At 47.1% G+C, this 18,730-nt stretch overlaps 1 protein-coding gene across 7 annotated transcripts in view; it reads right to left on the bottom strand.

The window, feature by feature from the left end:
- Window positions 1–3,929: 3,929 nt before the first annotated feature.
- Ift54 (intraflagellar transport 54) overlaps window positions 3,930–18,730 on the bottom strand; it is a 34,751-nt gene continuing 19,950 nt past the window's right edge. For 3 of the 7 annotated variants that reach the window (XM_021173525.2, XM_021173538.2, XM_085839545.1), the window contains 9 exons: window positions 17,123–17,185; window positions 14,990–15,010; window positions 13,572–13,656; window positions 13,092–13,175; window positions 12,217–12,340; window positions 12,003–12,039; window positions 10,365–10,441; window positions 7,354–7,577; window positions 5,221–5,636 (listed from right to left, as the gene is read on the bottom strand). In XM_021173525.2, the coding sequence (XP_021029184.1) occupies window positions 5,471–5,636; window positions 7,354–7,577; window positions 10,365–10,441; window positions 12,003–12,039; window positions 12,217–12,340; window positions 13,092–13,175; window positions 13,572–13,656; window positions 14,990–15,010; window positions 17,123–17,185 (881 nt within the window). In that variant the 3' untranslated portion in view covers window positions 5,221–5,470. Of the gene's footprint in view, window positions 5,197–5,220; window positions 5,637–7,353; window positions 7,578–10,364; window positions 10,442–12,002; window positions 12,040–12,216; window positions 12,341–13,091; window positions 13,176–13,571; window positions 13,657–14,989; window positions 15,011–17,122; window positions 17,186–18,730 lie in introns of those variants that run through there. The other 4 variants (XM_085839542.1, XM_085839544.1, XM_085839546.1 and 1 more) reach the window with 3 other exon arrangements.

Raw genomic sequence — 18,730 nt, 5'->3', positions numbered from 1 at the left:
CTTCTTTTACTTTCTGGTCATGCAGTGAGTGCTTTTGCTCTGTCACAAGCTCCCATAAAGTGTCATCTTGCCACCAGCTCAAAAGCTGTGGCAGTCTGCTCTGTGGCCTCACTGGCAGGCCCAGCTCCTCACGCTTCTGCCACACCCACATTGTCCCAGAAAGCAACACTCTGATTCCTCTTCTGGGCCAAATCCAGTTGGATCCCCTTCCAGGACAAAGAGGTGCAGGAAGACAGAAGACCAAGAAGTCAGAGCACGACACTGCTCTTAACTGTGCTACCCAAGAGCACTGTTTGGGAGACTTTCTCTATCAGAAGTTAGTTATTCTCAGGCTTAGAATTGATTTCTTCCTAGGCCCCAAGCCAAAGGACACAAGCCCAACGGTGGGCTGTGGGCTGCTATGGAATCCGAGGCTCCTGCAGAGGCCACACTGGGGTCAGAGGCAATGGGGTTCCTTGGGTAGGGAACCAGCAGAAGGCTATTTCTGAAACCATAAAGGCTCAGAACACCCTGTGCTGCAATTAATAAATATCATTGTTGATAGACAGGAACAAAGCCTGCCTTCACTCCTTGATTCGGTGGCCCGTTTGGTGAAGCACTTAGGAACAGGCTCAGCCAACATACACACATAATGGCTTTAATTACATCCTGTGAATTTATTTTTCCAGAGAGAAATATTTCTGAGGGGAAATGTCCATAAAAGCAGCTTTAGCAGAGTGTGATTGTGTGTGTGTGTTTCCTATAGGAAATCTGTTTAGTTTAAATCCCAGCTTGAGGGCACAAAGCCCAGAGCAGCCTGCTGACAGTCCAGAGCGGGTGGTGTGGTGGTCTGGGGCTGTTCTGCCCTTTGCCCTGTGACTTGGTTCTGCACCCAGTAATTCTGATTTGTTCTTAGGGGAGTGAAGGGGCAATGCTTTTACTGCTGCATTCTGGGCACTGTCCTCTTCCCAACCAAGACCTCTTCTGTTAGTAGGCAACAGAGGACGGGTTTGAGATGGAGTCCCATTTTCTTAGTTTTACGTGGAACCAAAGCATCACATGTCAATGTTACATTAATATTATATTAATATATCATATTAACATTAGTATTGTTATATTAACATGCCTTCTTTGCAAGCCACTTTTCTTCTTTTATATAACCAACACCAACACTGCAATGGCTATGAACCATTCTTTCTCACCTCTTGTATCTATGGTTCTCCAGGTTCCAGGATGGGCCTACTATCCAAAGCACTCAATCCAGAATGACAGATGCTGAGCCTGAGCACACGGAGGGGATCCTTAAAACAAAATGAAGTTGCCTCCAGGTCCCTCAGTCACATTACACACCTACTTTCGAGGGCTGAGGAGACGGCTCGGTGGGTAGAGTGCCTGTTGAACAGGCCTGAAGAGCTGAGTTTGGGTCTCCAGGCACAGCCACCCAGAACTGCAACCTCAGTGCTAGGGGATGGGGAGGGGCAAAGACAGCAGGTTCACAGACAGGCTCTTTCTGGCCAGCCAGCCTAGCTGGAAAAATGATGAGTTCCAGGTTCTGTGAGACTCTGTCGTAACAGGTAAGGCAGGGTATGGAACACCCGACATCCTTCTCTGTTCTCTGCACACAGGCAGGGGCACATGCACACACATGTATATACCACATACGTACATATACCACACAAGTAAACTACTTTGTTCATGTCCTTACAAGCATAGAAAATTATAAAACTGTGGCCTTGGTAGATAGATACACTCCTTGTGTTCCTTTTTACTCTATGTTTAAAATTTCTTAGACTTATCTTATGTGTATGAGTGTTTTCCTATATGCATGTGTACATGTGTGTGCCCAAGGAGTTCAGAAGAAGAGCACATGTCCCCTGGAACAGATGCTTGTGAGTCACCATGTGGTTCTGGGAACTGCACCCAGGTCCCTGCAAGAACGGCAGATGCTCTTAATCACAGCTGCCGTTCCAGCCCTTGTCACTAACCACTGGACCGTCTCTCCAGCCCTTGTCATGAGTTCAATACTTCATTTATCTATACAAAATTTGCTCTCTCTGACACAGAATACTTCTTTAATCACAGGGGCAAAAAAAAAAAATCAAGATCCAGTAAGAAAAGAGCTATCCTGAAGCTCTGATTTAGTTTCCTGAATTAGATACCTGACTGCTCCTAGGAATGGAAACTGCTAGAACACAATGTACAATGTAAAAAGCAACGTCTTAACCTCTGTGGTGATACCTGTTTTCAATAAGCAGGGAGCAAAGCCCTCTGTTAGGGGCCATCACATCACATTAGAGACAGATCAGACACACACAACAGGCCAGAGGACAGACAGGCCAGTAACCACAAACCACAGACAGATGGAAGGCACAAGGAGGCAGTGGAGAGTTCAAATCTGGGCTCACTCCTGGCCAAAAGGTAGCAAACAACCAGGCTCCAGAGGGGCGTGGAGCCATGCCCACTCTCCAGAAGCCTCCTTGCTCTGTAGCCATTGTAACCTTCTTACAGCTAAGGAGTCGCATATTCAAACAGCAAGATGGATGGCTTGGCATGTTTAAAAATAAAAATAAGGGATAAAGAGGCCTTGAGTTTTACAGGGAGAGCTCTCTTTGGGGCACAGCCTGCTGGCACTGGCCTCTATGTGAGCGCTCTCATGGGCTGGATAGCAGCAGCCTGTGAGGCTCCTGAAGAAATGCTTCTGTCACACAGTGCGGACTACAGGGCCTCGGTGGATGGTCTGTCTATAGGAAGTTTCAACATTACTTGAACCAGTTTAATGCTTAAAACTCGTAGCTTAAGCATTTTTCTGTCTGCTAAGTTGGTTTATTTGTGCACATCAAAAACAGGGTGAACCTGGCTGGTTCAGGCCAGTCTGGAGTTGGGGTCAGAGTCCTTTGCCGACACTGATGAGCTACCTGCCCACAGAACCCAGACTGGCAGGGAAGGGGGCCTCTGCTCTCACACAGTTCACTCGCTGCTGTCAAGCTGATCACTGAGAGGAGAACAGTGTGACTAGAGTCTGAGTGCTCGCCCCGAGCGGTGAGAGTCTGGGTATATGTGAGGGCAGGCACACATGGGAAGGCAGCAGCACCACCATACCGTGGCTCTTAGTCCTTACCTTCTGCCTCGTCAGAGGCAGGCTCTTGTTGTTTGCTAGGGCACAGACCAAGCTAGCTGGTCCAGTTCCTAGGGATTCTCCTGTCTCTGCCTCCCATCCTGCTGTAGCGGCTCTGCAGTTGCAGACGTATGTCTGCTACCATTGTTCTATGTGGGTTCTGGGAGTTCCCACTCAGATGCTCACACTTGCCCAGTGAACATTCTCCTGACTGGGCCCTGTCTCTTTTCTCTCTCTCTCCTCTCTCTCTCTCTCTCTCTCTCTCTCTCTCTCTCGCTCTCTCTCTCTCTCTCTCTCTCCTCTCTCTCTCTCTCTCTCTCTCTCTCTCTCTCTCTCTCTCTCTCTCTCTCTCTCTCTCACACACACACACACACTCATACACACACTGACACACAGTCATGGTACTTCTACACATTTCCCCTAAGCACAGATTAATGTCAGCTGAATCTTTAAGGTCAAATCCCTAAAGTGTGACTCTATAATCCTAGGAAACTTACAAACCACAGCTGGGACACAACTGGGGGAAACTTATAAATCGCACCACGAGACAACTAGGAATCCTGCTCCTGTATGCTCTCAAAATACCAAAGAAGATCGGGGCTTAATTTGTACATCCCCCAAGATGCAGAGACGGGTACACATACAGGCCTTCAGAACCGTCACAATCTTAGCCCTCTGGCAAAGGATGAGCAGGCTTATGAGATGTCAAGTACTACAAGACAGGTGACAGGTCACAGTATGAGCAAAAAGCAATTTCCCCTGTATGCATCTGAAAAGTTAAAAATCCAAAAGTTTACATTATTTTCTGTATCAACTAAATTTGACAGTCCATACGCTTATAGGAAAAATAGGTGATTATTTTAATGATTTACATATAAAAGAAAAATAAAACTTTGTGATACAATCTGATGACTACAGCATATAAAATTTTACTCACATACAATGTATGTAATTTTCTCAACATAAAAATTCTATTCATATATACAAATTCATAAAAGGATATATATACATATGTGTATATATATTACGTTGGTATATATGGGGTCCACTTAGGGTTATGGCTAAGTCATTTAATTCAGTAGAAAAGAGCTCATGAACACACAAAAGGCTGGCTGACAAGCAATGCTTCCCTCCCCTACACTATGTGGAAGCATCTCTTTGGCAGGGTGGTGCGGTGTGCTTCAGACAGGAGAGGCTAAGGGGCAGAAGGGCATCTCACACTGTCCAGGCCCCCAGGCAAGAGCTGGGCTCTGCCTTCACTGACTGAGAAACCCTGGCTGTGCTAAGGCAGTCTTCACACATCCCAGGGTGTGATGCAGTGCACATAAGAAATACCCAGAAATGGAAGACCACTTCAGACCTTACGCCCGTAAGAACATCTCCAGACACAGTGAGATCCTTCTTACAGTAATTCAAGACCTTAATGAGTATTTACAGTAGGTGAGAAACTGAATATAAACCATTAAAAAAATCAACTTTTGCTTTTGAAAAAGGGTCTTTTAAAAAGGAAAACAAACACAAAATGTAAATTGGAGTGCTCTCTTCCTCTCAGTCTCTCCTCACTCCCAACTTGTAGAGCACACCTTCACCAAACAGAAGGACCATGTCAGCCCTTCATGCGACAATGTCCTCTTAAGGAGGCCTGGGGGACTGCTTATCCATCCATCCGGAGTAAGCCGGAGGCTGCAGAAAGCTGTGGCGGTGGCCAAGGCAGGTTCCCATCACACAATGCCCATAAAGGCTGGGCTAAATTCTCCTCCTCAACCTATGAGCTTTAAGGGCTAGAATGCAGACAGCAGGGTCATGGGGAGGCTGCAGAGAGAAGCCTATACAATAAGAGAGCAGCAACCCGGCCCAGGTGACAGGCACCTTACAAGGACACGGGCTAACATGACACCCTCAGGTAGAAATGAAAATGGCAATTTAACCATTTTAGGCCTCATTCTATTTATAAAATACCCACCAAAAAATTCATAGTTGTCCTTTGCTCAGTGCTAGTATGAAGTCCTGGGAGACTCAAAAGCACAACTCCGGGCCTGCTGTTTACCTAGTAGGATGAAACAACTTACCTGCCAGAACACCAGGGTACAGAGTCAACCAGGCTGCAGCAGGAAATGTATTTGCCAAAAAAAAAAAAAAAAAACAAAGAAATAAGCCCTCCCACAAAGGCGAGCTGGAGGCTCTAAGTAGTAAGCACTGTAGCTGGAAGGAAGAAAACACAGCCTTTTAATAAGTGTAGTGCCTAAACCAAAGGCTCTGACCTTAGCTGGCTCAGGGCACAGCAGGCCATTTCTCAGCAGACTGGGGCTCAGAGGGGCAGTTCCTGCCCCTTGTCCATCATGAGGAAGACAGCTCCATCTCTGCAGGGCTGGCCATTCACCTTCGTGACGACAGGTTGATACTGTGCACCATTTTCTGGATCTTCTCCTCATTCTTCAGGATGTTGGCCTTTACGGCACAGATCTTGTCCTGCTGGTCTCTGATCTGTTGCTCCAGCTCAGAAAGCTCGGCCTTCAGGGGCTCCACCGCACTGTCTGTGATACTGGGGGAAGACACCAGTGTCCCATCAGTTCTGTCTGTGCCTCTCACTCCAGCAAAGGGCTGGCCTCACCCAAGGGAGGGGTTTCAGTGTCAGACCCCTAAGGATGGTACGACAGGCACCACGCACAGCTGGCAGGCCTGAGGTGCTGGTGGCTTACTCCTTTCCTTCCCACAGAAGCAGGAAGGGAACCCAGGGCTTCATATGCTAGGCAGGCACTCTACCAGAGCTGTTCCCCTAGCCCATGTGAGACTTCCCTTAAAAAGTAAAATGAAGAGGAGCTAGCCTCTCCTCAGTGGCAGGCTTGAAATCCTTACAGTACACACACAAAAGAGACCTAGGAGCAGCAAGGAAGTGGACTGCCAAGGCCCCACAGACACCGGACACAGCCTGCACCAGTGCCTCCTTGCCAGGAGACACCCTCCTCAGTATAGCACTCACAGGGCTTACACAGACTCTCGGCCCAGGCCTGGCTCATTGGTTCAGCAGGGTCAGCTGACCGCTTCATTGCTGGGCTGAGCACTGGACCCAGCACAGGATATACTTCAAAACGCTGGAGTCGAACATCACCTCTCCCTTTCAGGCTTGTAAAGCCTGTAAGTAGACCATTAGTACAACACAGAGAGCCAGTCCCTACCCCAGCACACACACACTGCTGCATGAGAGCAGGATCAACTTTTACAAGGGAGGCTTTCTCTGGGCTAACTCCGTACGTGCTGCATCAGCATCAATACTATTGGTGATGTCCTATGTCCCATCATGTGGCATATTTTAAAATGCACGAGACTCTTTAATATAAGACTAGTAAGAAAGAGCCCCCAAATTAGTTATCCAATAGAAAATCAGTAAGTCCTGAAACCACATACACACAACAAAAGTGGACTTAGGAGGTACAGTTCTTTTTTTTTTTTTTTTTTTTTTAAAGATTTATTTATTTATTATATGTAAGTACACTGTAGCTGTCTTCAGACACACCAGAAAAGGGCGTCAGATCTCATTACGGATGGTTGTGAGCCACCATATGGGTGCTGGGATTTGAACTCTGGACCTTCGGAAGAGCAGTCGGGTGCTCTTACCCACTGAGCCATCTCACCAGCCCAGGAGGTACAGTTCTATATTTGTGCATACACATACATACATATATGTAGATGTATGTAACAATGCTAATAAAAAATATGCTATCAATTTGAGGGAATGGAGGGAGGAATGGTAACAGGAAAAGGAATGTAATTCTACTAAAAAGTTATTTTGAAAAAAATGGAAAAAAAGAGTGCAATTTCAGCTGGATATGCTGGTATATACCTTTAATCACACTGTACATAAGGCAGGTGATCTCTGTGAGATCAAGGCCAACCTGGTCTACAAAATGAATACCAGGCTAGCCAGGCTAAACTGTGAGACCCTGTCTCAAAAGACAAAACAAAACATCAAAAGGAAGGGAGGGAAGGAGGAGGAAAGGAAAGAACAGACCCAGCTATGACTCAGCTCTTCTGTAACATGGACTTGCAGACTATCATTCAGTCAAATCACATGTTCTGAAGGACAAAAGCCTACAAGTTAATAGTCACATGCTTCTACAAACACCAGGTACCTCTCTAATAATCCTGTCTCCAGGAGCTATTCTCTTCCTTTCCGTTACAATTCCGAGTTTGTCAGTATCTCACTCAGGCGCCCCCCACCCTGTCACCCGTCGTCCCGTCCGTCCGTCCACAGCCCCCACCTCTGCTCCTGGCTCAGGGCTTCGGCATGCTGCCTATTCTCGCTGTGCCACAGCTGCAGCTCATTCTGCATGGCGTCCACGTCCTCCTGGATGTAGTCCATGATCTTTCCCAGGGGAAGCGCACTCTTACACAGGGTCTGGATGGACACGCGGAGCTTCTCTATCTCCTTGGAAACGATGTCCTTCTCCTTCTTCCATGCTGACTCAAAGATGAGTGATCTCTCCTTTGGATATAGCAGGGAGGAAGAGAATGCCTTTAGGATCGTGCTAGACAGGTTAGAGGCAGCACCCCAAGCAGGTCCCACAGAAGGGAAACTTGATGAACTTATCAGAAACGACAAAGTTTACCCTGCAGAGTCCTTAAAAAGGAGCTGAGATGACAAAGGAAATATTGGCAAATCATACACTGCATAAAGACACATGTAGGAAACACAATTCAGAGAACATAAAAGCTCAGTAGCAGCAAGCAGACAATCTAATCAGAAGAGGGACAAGAGACACAGAGACACGTCACTGAAGGTGACATTCTGATGGCAATGAGTACATGAAAGTGTGTCCAGAAGCACCAGTGGCTCTAAGTGCAGTTTAATCAGCAATGCCTGGTGCCAGGCAGGAGAAACTGGGTCGACGATGGTTGCTTTGTGTGTGAATGTAAGTTTCATTCTTTCTAAGTAAATGCTTTGATGCACACTTGCTAGGTCATGTGTGCATTACTCAGCTTTCTGTCTCTGTGACAGAAAACCTGGGGAAAACAACTTGAAGGGAGAAAGTTGTGTTTTGGCCCACAGCTTCCAGGGTTCCCATCCATGCTTAGAAGGCATGTAAGCACCAAAGAAAGCTAATTACATCTGCATTTAAAAGCCATTCTACTCAGATTTGAGCATAAAGGCCTTAGCGACAACTGTCCATGGTGCAACCCACAGGCAGGGGCTGAGTATGAAGCACAAGGCAGTCTTTGGTTGGTAGGTCTGGGTTTTGTTTTGTTCTGAGATGGGGTCTCAGCTGGCCTCAAACATGCTATGTAGCCAAGGGCGACCTTGAACTCCCGATCCTTCTGTTTCTACCTCCTGAGTGCTGGGATGATAGGAATGCACCAAGCATAGCTTAGGAGATGGAGGGTTCGCTCATGATTTTTTTAAGTAGAAGTCTCTCATTGCGTCGTTGAAAGCACACGGGCCAGTCTCACACTCCGGGATCCTGTTTCAGCAACTGGATCTCACAGGCAGCCTCTGCACCAGTCCTTCTCAGAGACACAGATACCATGCAGTCCAGCTCTGGCCACCACAACCTTGTTTTTAACTACTACGACTTGTGAATGAAACAATGTCAGTGTCACTTTCACCAAGAACCAACTCAGCCCTCCCAGCCTCAGACACCCAGCCCACCGCAGCTGTGCCCCCGGAGCTCTGCACACGCACTCACTCTGAGGCCCAGTCCCCTTCCCCTGAATGACTATGCAGACAAGGTAAGAATGCACAGGCCACACGACAGACTATGACTGTGCTCTGCACTTAAGAACAAAAAGTCATCACCTCATTTCCTTATAAAGCAACCCCAAGCTCCCCAACTGACAGACCCCTCTTTAAGCTTTTGTGAAGGTAACAAATCATGGCAATATAATTACTACTGCTGCTACTACTGTTATATCACTGCTATTAAGGTCATTGAGGAAACAACAGTAAGTATGTCCCCTCTGTCCTCCCACCCTACCCCCACAGAATGTCAATGGAAACAATGTCCCTAAGTAATCAACTCAAAGAATATAAGAACCACAGATGAACTGAGCCAAAACCAAACAAAACCAAAAAGAAACCACCACCACCATCAACAACAACAACAAAACAAAAACAAACAAACAAACTTGTGTCTGGGACTGAGCATCAGCAGCAAAGACCACACACTCTAGAGCGTTCCCTGAGAGTTGGGACATGGCTGGTGACACCACGCCACCTAGCGGTCAAGTAAGAATCTGTGGCATGACACCCCCATCACCAAGAGACCAAAATCCCTCTCCTAGGGAACTCAGTTAAACAGAACTCACTGCAGACTATCTGCCTTAATTAAAAGGTCACATGAGAAGGCTGTGTGTGTCATTAGGGGTGAAGTGTTTGAAGCTACAACAGGTGGAAAGTCATCGAAGAAATAAACAAAGGAAACTAATACAACCTGAATGGAAATTACCGGGCTTTCACTCAGCTTTGTATTGTTTATTTTGCTTTTGGTTTGTTGTTGTTTATTTGCTTGTTTTTTTAAAACAAGGTCTCACTGTGTAGCCCTGGCTGTTCCAGAATTCAGTCTCTAGATCAAGATGGCCTTAAATTCACAGAGATCTCAGCTAAATTCCCAGACTTTTCAGCCTTACAAGGCATAAAAGGTAACAAGTGCAATCTCACTGCAGGGGCTGCACGCATCAGCAACGACAACTGACGACCAAGTGCTCAGATGTCAGATCTGACAAGGGACATTCTCACTGAAACCACCGCAGCCACCAACTCATTCACCTTCTTAGTCCCATTCTCCTTCTTAGTATGACTTAGCCTTTCTTTTGTGGAAGCTTCATGTGTTTGCCTCTGACCTTCCTGGGGGCTGACGGCAGACAGGACGGTATTAAAAAAAAAAAAAAAAAAACATACCAGTAAGAAAGGCCTTAGGAGCAAGACACACACAGCACTCACAGTAAGATGCAGGCCTACAAATTCCCAGCTCTTAATCCACACTGACCCAGGGTCAACAGTCAGCTTGTCACTCTCACAGCAGCCAGGAAGAATGAGCAGGCCAGGACAGAGGGACGTTGTGCAATGAAGACACAGCAGCCTCCCAAACAGCCGCTGCCCAAACACCACCTAGGGAACCGGGAACAGGATTCCACAGACAAGAGCTGCAAACTCTCTGTGCCTCAGCTATGAGGGGAACGGCACTGAAGCACGTGAACTGGATTACTGATTTTAAATCAATGAACATTGTAACATGTAAAGGACTTTTAAAACGACCATGTCAGGCCTGTTCCTTACCTTCTCACCAGGCTTGAGAGACTGCTGCAATTTCTCATAATCCTTCTTCGTCTCCAAGATCTTTTTCACGAGCCCACCTGTTAAAAATCAGTAGGTTTCAGCTATGGCTTCTCATCTGCCCCAGGAAGCTACTCATTACTCTTGGATCTCATCTCAAGATGAGATAAATGCTGAATTCTCATCCTTCCTCTTTCCATATCAAAATGCCTTCCTCTGGATGCTAAGACAAACCACAGCAGCACCTTCTACTGGCAGAGGCTTGTCACAGGGTCCCAGAGGCTTGTCACAGGGTCCAGATAGGAGGTTTGGAAATAAAAAGGAATGTGATTAACACCCCAAAATGTAACTACCCATGCAAACAGCGATTACAATGGTTTCACAGTGCTGATGCCTCTTTTAGATTGGGCAGGAACACTAAACTTCTTTTAGAATTCTCTATGGTGTAAATGACTTATGAAAAATCATCTTCTTAAAAATATTTTTACAAGGCTATGTACGATGCTGGGTGTGGTATTATCAACACTGTAACCGAGCTGTGAATCCTGTGAACTTCAACAATGGCCAGGGTGGCATGATGCACCCATGGGTGCTACAGTGGCACCAGTGTTATGCAGGCAGCCAGCCACTTTCTGACTGAGTTTGAGACCCATTGCACAGAAGGAAAGTTCAATATAGTGCTGTACATCTGGCCCAAAACTTATGTTTGGGGATCTTGCCAGCCCCAGAGGAAAACTTCTTTTCCACTAAAAGGACATAGCATCAAACTACCCACTAAGTCTGTATCTCTGTATGCACAGACGATGTGCAAACTCACAACCAAAGTGTCAACAGAAGCTCAGCCACAAATGGGACATCTACCCCTCATCCGCCCTCCAAGGCTTAGGAACATTATGGGAAGAGGGGTGAAGCAGTGGATAATGGGGGGGGGGATGAAGAGAAGTGTCAGAATGTCAGTCAACATTCTATCATGAGCTGCCCTCTCTTATGAGCCCCCATCCCCCACCGTCACATTTTCACCTGCACTATCAGGGAGAGGGATATAGGGAGAAAGAACAAGGGAGAAGTCTTAGACCTCAGCGCTGGGTGGGGTGGTGCAAACTTATAGTCCCAACATTCACAAGACAGAGCAAGAGAATGATCAAAAGGAGGTCTCCACAGTGAAGTCTGGGCCAGCCAGAGCCACACAATGGTACCCTGCCGCAAATAACAACAACCACAAAACAAATGTACACCTCTCAGTGCAGCTGGCTATGGGCATTTAACCTTAAAGCCACAGGAAGATTTACATGAATAAAAACCAAACTGAGTTGGATGTGGCATATGCCTAGAATTCCATTGTTTAGGAAGCTGAGACAGGAGAATGGAGAGTTTTGGACAGCCTGGGCTACATAACAAATTCTATTCTCATGTTCATGTGTGCATATAAGCATGTATATACACAGTGCCTTGGACAGACAAGACACGATGCCACTATGCTTGGAGCCCACTCTGATGTCGGGGTCTATGGCTCCTCCAGGCCCACATGGCAGCAGCAACAGTGTCCCTCCTAGGACCCTGTGGCACAGGACGGCCACTTGCATCTTCAGAGGACACAGAGAGCCCACACACGCACGAGCCAGAGCACTGGTCCATACTCACCATGCTTCTCCTCATCCTCCAGCTCCCCTGACGGCACCTGAGCGCAAAGGAGAAAGATCAGGGAAGCCTTGCTACTTCAAAATAAATAAAGAACAAAAACACAGACACTAGACAGCTCACTGGAAAATTAGAGAAACTGTGTCTACATAAGCTGAAAAGCCAAGTCCTCACTTTTGAACGTGTGACTAAGAACAGGGCCCTCGGGGGAACTAACCATGTCAATGTCTGCGATTTCTGACAGCTGAGGGGCAGCCTCCACCACAAACTGCTCGTCATCCTCATTGTCAGAGTTCTGGGAGTCGATGATCACACTGGAGACAGTTTTACCACTTCCCGACCTAAGCAGCAAGAGTGATTACATTAGAAGTGACGACCCATCAGCCACCAGTTGTTGTCAGCCCCTTGCATCTGGAAATACCACAGTTCTCAGAAAGGAGCTGAACTGCCATTGCCCCAGACAGGTGAAGGGAAATCTCAGGGAACAGTGGGAACAGGGAGAATATCACCTCCCACACAACAGCCTCCATGTTGCCCGGAGCTCCAGGCCACCCCAGCCTCTACCCCAGCCTTTCTGGTCCTATGGCTCTGCCCTGTTTGCTGACATTGACTCTAAAATAGACCAAGGGTGGCACATGTGGGCCCTGTGGGCCACGTGACTTGGGACCACCACCTTTCACAGGGCCACGCCTCTATCCAATACCTCTGCCGTGTTTTCAGCTCGGAGTACCTGTTGTTTAACTTTTGCACAATCACACCTTCAGCTCTCTTCCTTTTTACGCTTTGACAGTCTTCTATCTAGAGGTCAGGGAAACACAGCCAGTGCTGGCCCATGCGTTCTGAGGCATCCGATACATGAACGCACGTATTTCTCCTTTTTGCCAATCTGGAATGCTTGCTGCTCTGTGGTTTAAGGCAGTGATCTAATCCTCTGTTTCTTCAAAATACATTTTTCTTTTTCCTAGTACTGAGTACTACACCCTACCAAGTACTGAGTACTACACCCTACCAAGTCTTTCAGCACAGGCCCAAGTCCAGCACTGGGGAGCGTGGCTTCAGTGTGACTAGAACCCCCTGGCCAGGCAGCCTCACCTGTCCACCACCAGTGCCTCTGTGCTCTCTTGTCGTTTGACCCTGGGAGGTGCTGGCCGTGCACTCCCAGGCCGAGGTATTCTTCTAAAGAAATATTGGAAGGAAAAAAACAGACTGTGAAACACACACAAATCTTAAAGTGGCAGGACAAACAGCCAGGCCAGCACTAGTGTTCACTCACTTCCATGCCACGGTCGGCATGACACTCAGACACTCTGCAGAGGAACACCAGCCCCATTCAATGGGCACAGCTGCCATTCATCAGAGCACCACAGGCCTTCCCATTACTAGGAACTTCTCCAAACTGTACAATGCTCCAACTCAGGTACAAGAAAACTAGACAGGCAGTTTCCTCTTGCTTTGCACAAATAATTCCTTACGCCACGGAACAAGTGTTGACTGGGCAGCAGATGCTATGGCAGGAAGTCCCACACTTTGTCCTAGGCATGACCACATCCCAAATCCCAGCAGAGGACACACCTGAGGCTGGAGGGAAGCTCACTGGGGACTTCTGCATTCTCCGTCACCTCCGGCTTATCCTGGCCAGTAGGTCCAGCTTCTACTTCTGAACAGGGGACAATCCAATCAGCATTCAAAAGGAATTCAATAGTAACAAAAATAAATTTACAGTAAAAATAAATAGTAACAAAAATAAATTTACAATAAAAAAAATTATAATAATATTTTTATTATTAAAAATAAATATAAATATCAACAAATTAAATATAAACATCTGAAAAGGCATCAATCAAATAATTGAAATGCAAATGAACTCTTCTCACCCATCACTGATGAGGTTAAAACTGACAGACATCAGACATCTAAATGTGGACATTCGGGGACGTGGGCACACTCAAGTTCTGCTCATGCAAAGTGGCTGACCAAGGACTAAAGGGTGATGGAGCCAAAAGAACTGAGCCTGAGGAAAGGAACAGCGTGCACAGACGGACAGACAGACAGACAGACAGACAGTGTGGCAATCGCTCAGAAACTCTAGCCCACTCACATGTGCACTCCTCACAGAGTGCAGTGACAGATCTCAGTCACTCACTCGGGGGCCCCAGGAGTGTGTGTGCTTCAGTTATAAAAACAAAGACCATCAAATGCCTTTCACTTTGTCACGCTGGACTCCATTTCTAAAGTATCCACAATTACACTGGGTGCTGTATTCTTTGAATAGTCAGTACATAATTTTGTTTGTATTTTAAGACAAAGTCTTACTATGTAGCCCCGAATGGCCTGGAGCTCTCTCATGGAGGTCTCCCTGGCTCTACCGCCCAAGTGCTGAGATTGGAAGTGGGCAGGATCATCTGGCTAAAACACAGTGTTTTTCATTTTAATAAAAAGGCTAAGCCAACAAGTCACAAATCAAAATTACTAAGACAATAGAATTTATTCTACTATTTAAAACAAAATAAATTTATACTTAAAAAAACAGTAAAATTAGAATTTTAACATTAGAAATAAACATTATGCTGGGCGTGGTGGCGCACGCCTTTAGTCCCAGCACTCAGGAGGCAGAGGCAGGCAGATTTCTGAGTTTGAGGCCAGCCTGGTCTACAAAGTGAGTTCCAGGACAGCCAGGGCTATACAGAAAAACCCTGTCTCGAAAAACCAAAAACCCAGAAAAAGAAAAAAGAAAGAAAGAAAGAAAGAAAGAAAGAAAGAAAAAGAAACAAACATTATGCACTAGAAAGAATCCTGAAATGTGACCTTTTCAAAATTCAAATGCAGAAATGTGTATGGCCCACATACAAAATGGAAACTTAAAACACAGCAAAATAGATTCATCAGGTATATTTCTTTAAAGTAAAAAACAGTTTTTAAGCACAGAGCTGAGACCCCGTTTGACATGTGCGCATGCATGACAACACCCAACACATCAGAAGTGCTCTCACCTGCGTCGCTGGGGGAGTCACCTAGAAAAGAAGAGAAATTATCAGGAAATTAGCCTTTATGCAAGGGAGCCACAGCACAGTGATCGCTGAGCAATCAGGGGAAATACAGCTGCTAGGGACAGGGGTCCCCGGGCCTTTCTCTAGCATCTCACCACCAGTCTGTTATGGCCAACAAGAACCATAAACACTGCACATTAGAGGGAGACTGTGGTCTGGCCGTGGAGGCCCACACCAGCAGTCGGGAGGCAGAGACAGGCTGATCTCTTACAGCCAAGGCTGTAAGAGAGGAACCTGTCTCAAAAAAATAAAACAAAGGGAAAAAAAAAAGTAAAGGAATGTGAAGGACTACCTATGCCACAGAGCTAAGTGAAGCAAATACTCAAGTCACAAAGCCACAAGAAGCATGCTGGGCCAGCAGGACCGCAGGCTCAGCCCACCCACCAGAACTGACACTGCATCTCCACCAGCTTCCCACAGCACTGTCACTAGGGTCCTTTCTCCTCACATGCTACACTCTGGGCACAAACATGGCCCAATCAGCCAAATGCCACAGGGTAGATTCGAGACCAAAGCTGCAGGCTAGGGATGTGGGAGTGGCACAGCCTGCCAAACATCCAGCAGTCCCTTGGGTTCCAACTGGGGCACTCCCAGATGACAAAACTGAAGGTACATAATCCTTGTGACACACTTAACATCCAGGAGCATGTTTACAAAAGGGCAGCATGCTGAGGGGTGGAGCACCTTGCTGGAGAGAGCAGCACACATTCACATGTCTCCATAGGAGAGCAGCCCTGCATGTGCCACATGAGTACACAGGACATCTTCTCATGAGCACTGCAGCAGAGCTCCTAGACAGAGTAATCTGCGGGAGGCAGGAGTTCTTGAGGCCAAACAAAAGAAAAACTGAGCTAGGATCTTTTCTCTGCAGGCCCCAGGAAACCCCAATGTCTCAACACAGAGAAGGGTAATTGGTCAGGGACTAGACACTAAGTCCGTATGAAACTGTAGTGGACCAGAGACAGCAGTAGGAATCCAGAACAGTGCTCTAGGCAACGGCATGAGGGACTCCACTCAATCTAGGAAGGGGGCACAAGAGCATCCTTAAGTCCTTGCCTGCCCATAGACCTGCTGTTTCCTGCAGGCTGGCTAGGCTCTGCTCACCTCTACTCTGATCTTCAAGCCTTAGTGAACACAGAGCTTTTGAAATCTAACCTGATCTATGTCACCATTACCATAAACGTCACCTTTCCCAGTGTTCCGCACCAAAGCACTGAGACCTCCTGACTATGACTGCATGAAGTCTCCAACCTGGCTGGGCCCTCTACCCTCCCCTGCCCACAGTTTGCTTTTAATGCTTCTACTACAACATGCCAGTCAACGTAACTCTTCCTGGCCGTGAGCTTCATTGGGGACACCTTCCCGTGAGGAAGGATGGTAGGCCCTCCTGTTTCCCAGGTCACCCTCAGTCCCCTACCCCTCTCTTCCAGCATCTCCTGTCTAATGATTTCTCTCTGTGTCTGCAGCCTCACCTCAGCTCCTGTACCACCTCCAGGGCAGGCAGATCCTGCCACCCTTCTTTCCCATGCATTCATGGCCTTGGTCCTGACACAGTAACTCGCAAACACTCTGTATTGAAACTAGTTGACAAACATCATCCTTCACCTGGCTGCACTCAGTAACACAAGGTCAGCCTGTGGGAGGCTCCCAGGCTCTGGGATCACCTGAGGGTGTTTGACCATAGTCCTTTGTAAGGTAAAAGTAGCTGAAGAAAACGTTCATCCAGACTGGAGCCACCACAGACCATCACGCGGCAGCCACATTTTTGGCTGTCTAAAGTCCTCTGAGCAGGAGTGCCCTGCAGGGCTCTGAGCAGTGGCCTTAGAACCTGTTTCAGAGATCATTTGTGACACCCCTAAGGTCACAAATGCCACCACTTCACACTAGGGCCCAAGAGTGTCTTGCCTGTGCTACCAAGGAATGGTCTTTATGGGAAAGATAGGAGTGAGTCCCTTGCCACATCAAGCGTAAGCTCAGCCCTGGCTGCACCCTGAGAGGACATTGGTGCCTGGCAGCTGGCTTCCTCTAGGCTGCTCAGTCTCCTCCCACCAAGAGGTGTGAAGGGGTCATTCTTACCTTTCTGCTTTACGGCTGGCTCTGGCTCAGCGCTCTCCCGCCACAGACTAGCTGAGTTATCATCTGAAATACTCGTTCAGTTAGTATTGGCTTCTCTGATCCTGACATAAAGAGTTCAAAGCTGGGCAAGAGACTGCGCCCTGAAGGGCTTGTGACTAAAGGGCTGCCCAGCACTTACATATCTGTGTTCTCCCACACTACCACACGCCAAGGATGATGACAAGGGTAGCTTCTAAGAATGTGTGGCTCTGGGATTGGTGCAGGAGGAGAGCTCCAAGAACCTGGCCAGGACCTCAGGCCAGCTGAGACAAACAGTCTGGCCCCACATCCCCAGAACCACTTATACCAGCTCCCACCAGCCAGGCCTGAAAGCTAAGCTTCACACAGCTGGCACATCAGGAGGGAAAGAGAAAAAGGAAAATACTTTTGACGTGGTACACATCTCTTGACACATTAAAGAGTCCCAAACACTTTCTGCTGATTACTAATGCTCAAGTGTCAAAAATGGAAAAAAAGCTCATAATGGGTGGAAAATAAAATACTTCTAATATTAAAAGCAAAAGGGAAAAAGAGGTATTCACAGGGCAGGCTACATATGGCAGTGGGCTCAACTCTAAAAGTGACTCGTCACCCAAGGGCCCAAGGAAGAAAACAGTCTGCTTCCTGAAAACCCACCATTCAAAGAAACAATCCCCACCACAACCTGCCACTGTTAGATGACCACTCCAGTTGGGAGGGGCTATATAACCTAGTGGTGTGTGGCTTTACCAGGAAACTTTCCTTCAATTTATAAAAATACTGGCCTAACAGCCTAATGAAGTAAGAAGGTGCTGTAAATGTTTTATAAAGCACAGCTGAAGAATGAACGTGAAACTCTCAGATCTAAGAGAAGTAGGTTCGGCAGCTACGTGCAGCCACTGCACGAGGACCCTTGCATGCTGTGCTGGAACATGAACTATGCCAAGTCCAAGCTGTTGGTCGCACTGGCCCTGCAAGTGCCAGCATTTCTGTTCTACAAAGGCCAGCAGACTCCTGGGAAGTACAAACTCACTACTGTCTGTCCATGGGAAGCCACCACACTATCTGTCTGTTCTGTCTGTCTGCCTTTATTAATTTATTGATTTGGGGGAGTGGTACATGGCACAAACTAGCCCAGCACCGTACCTCTGAGCTGCACCTCTGAGCTCAGATATTTCACACAATTTTACCCTACTCAAGCTCTACTGGGTTTGTTCTGTTGAGTTTTGTCTACTTTTGTTTTTTTGAGGGGGTAGGGAGTTGTTTGGGGGGCATTATTCTGTCTTGTTTATAAGACATAGTTTGTTTGATGTAGCCTAAGTTGCTCCTAAATACAACATGCAGCCAAGGTTGGCCTTGAACCCCAGATCCTCCTATACCCCCCCCCCAAGTATGAGCTAACAACATTCCCCATGGTGACTGGTTTCTACTCATCCTCTTTACAGTTTATAAGGAGGTTTTATCTGTTACTGAGTGAAGGGATGTGACTCCTAAGCATGGGCAAGCATGTGGAAGACAGAGACAATGCTGTGGAGTCAGTTGTCTGCCTATACATAGGTCCTGAGGACTGAACTTCCAGCCAGGCCTCCA

Source organism: Mus caroli, unplaced genomic scaffold (genome assembly GCF_978045245.1).
Source record: "Mus caroli unplaced genomic scaffold, Mus_caroli_1 scaffold_1, whole genome shotgun sequence".
Classification (NCBI taxonomy): Eukaryota; Metazoa; Chordata; class Mammalia; order Rodentia; family Muridae; genus Mus; species Mus caroli.
The sequence above is the reverse complement of the archived record's forward strand: the minus strand, read 5'-3'. Positions and strand labels throughout refer to the sequence as shown.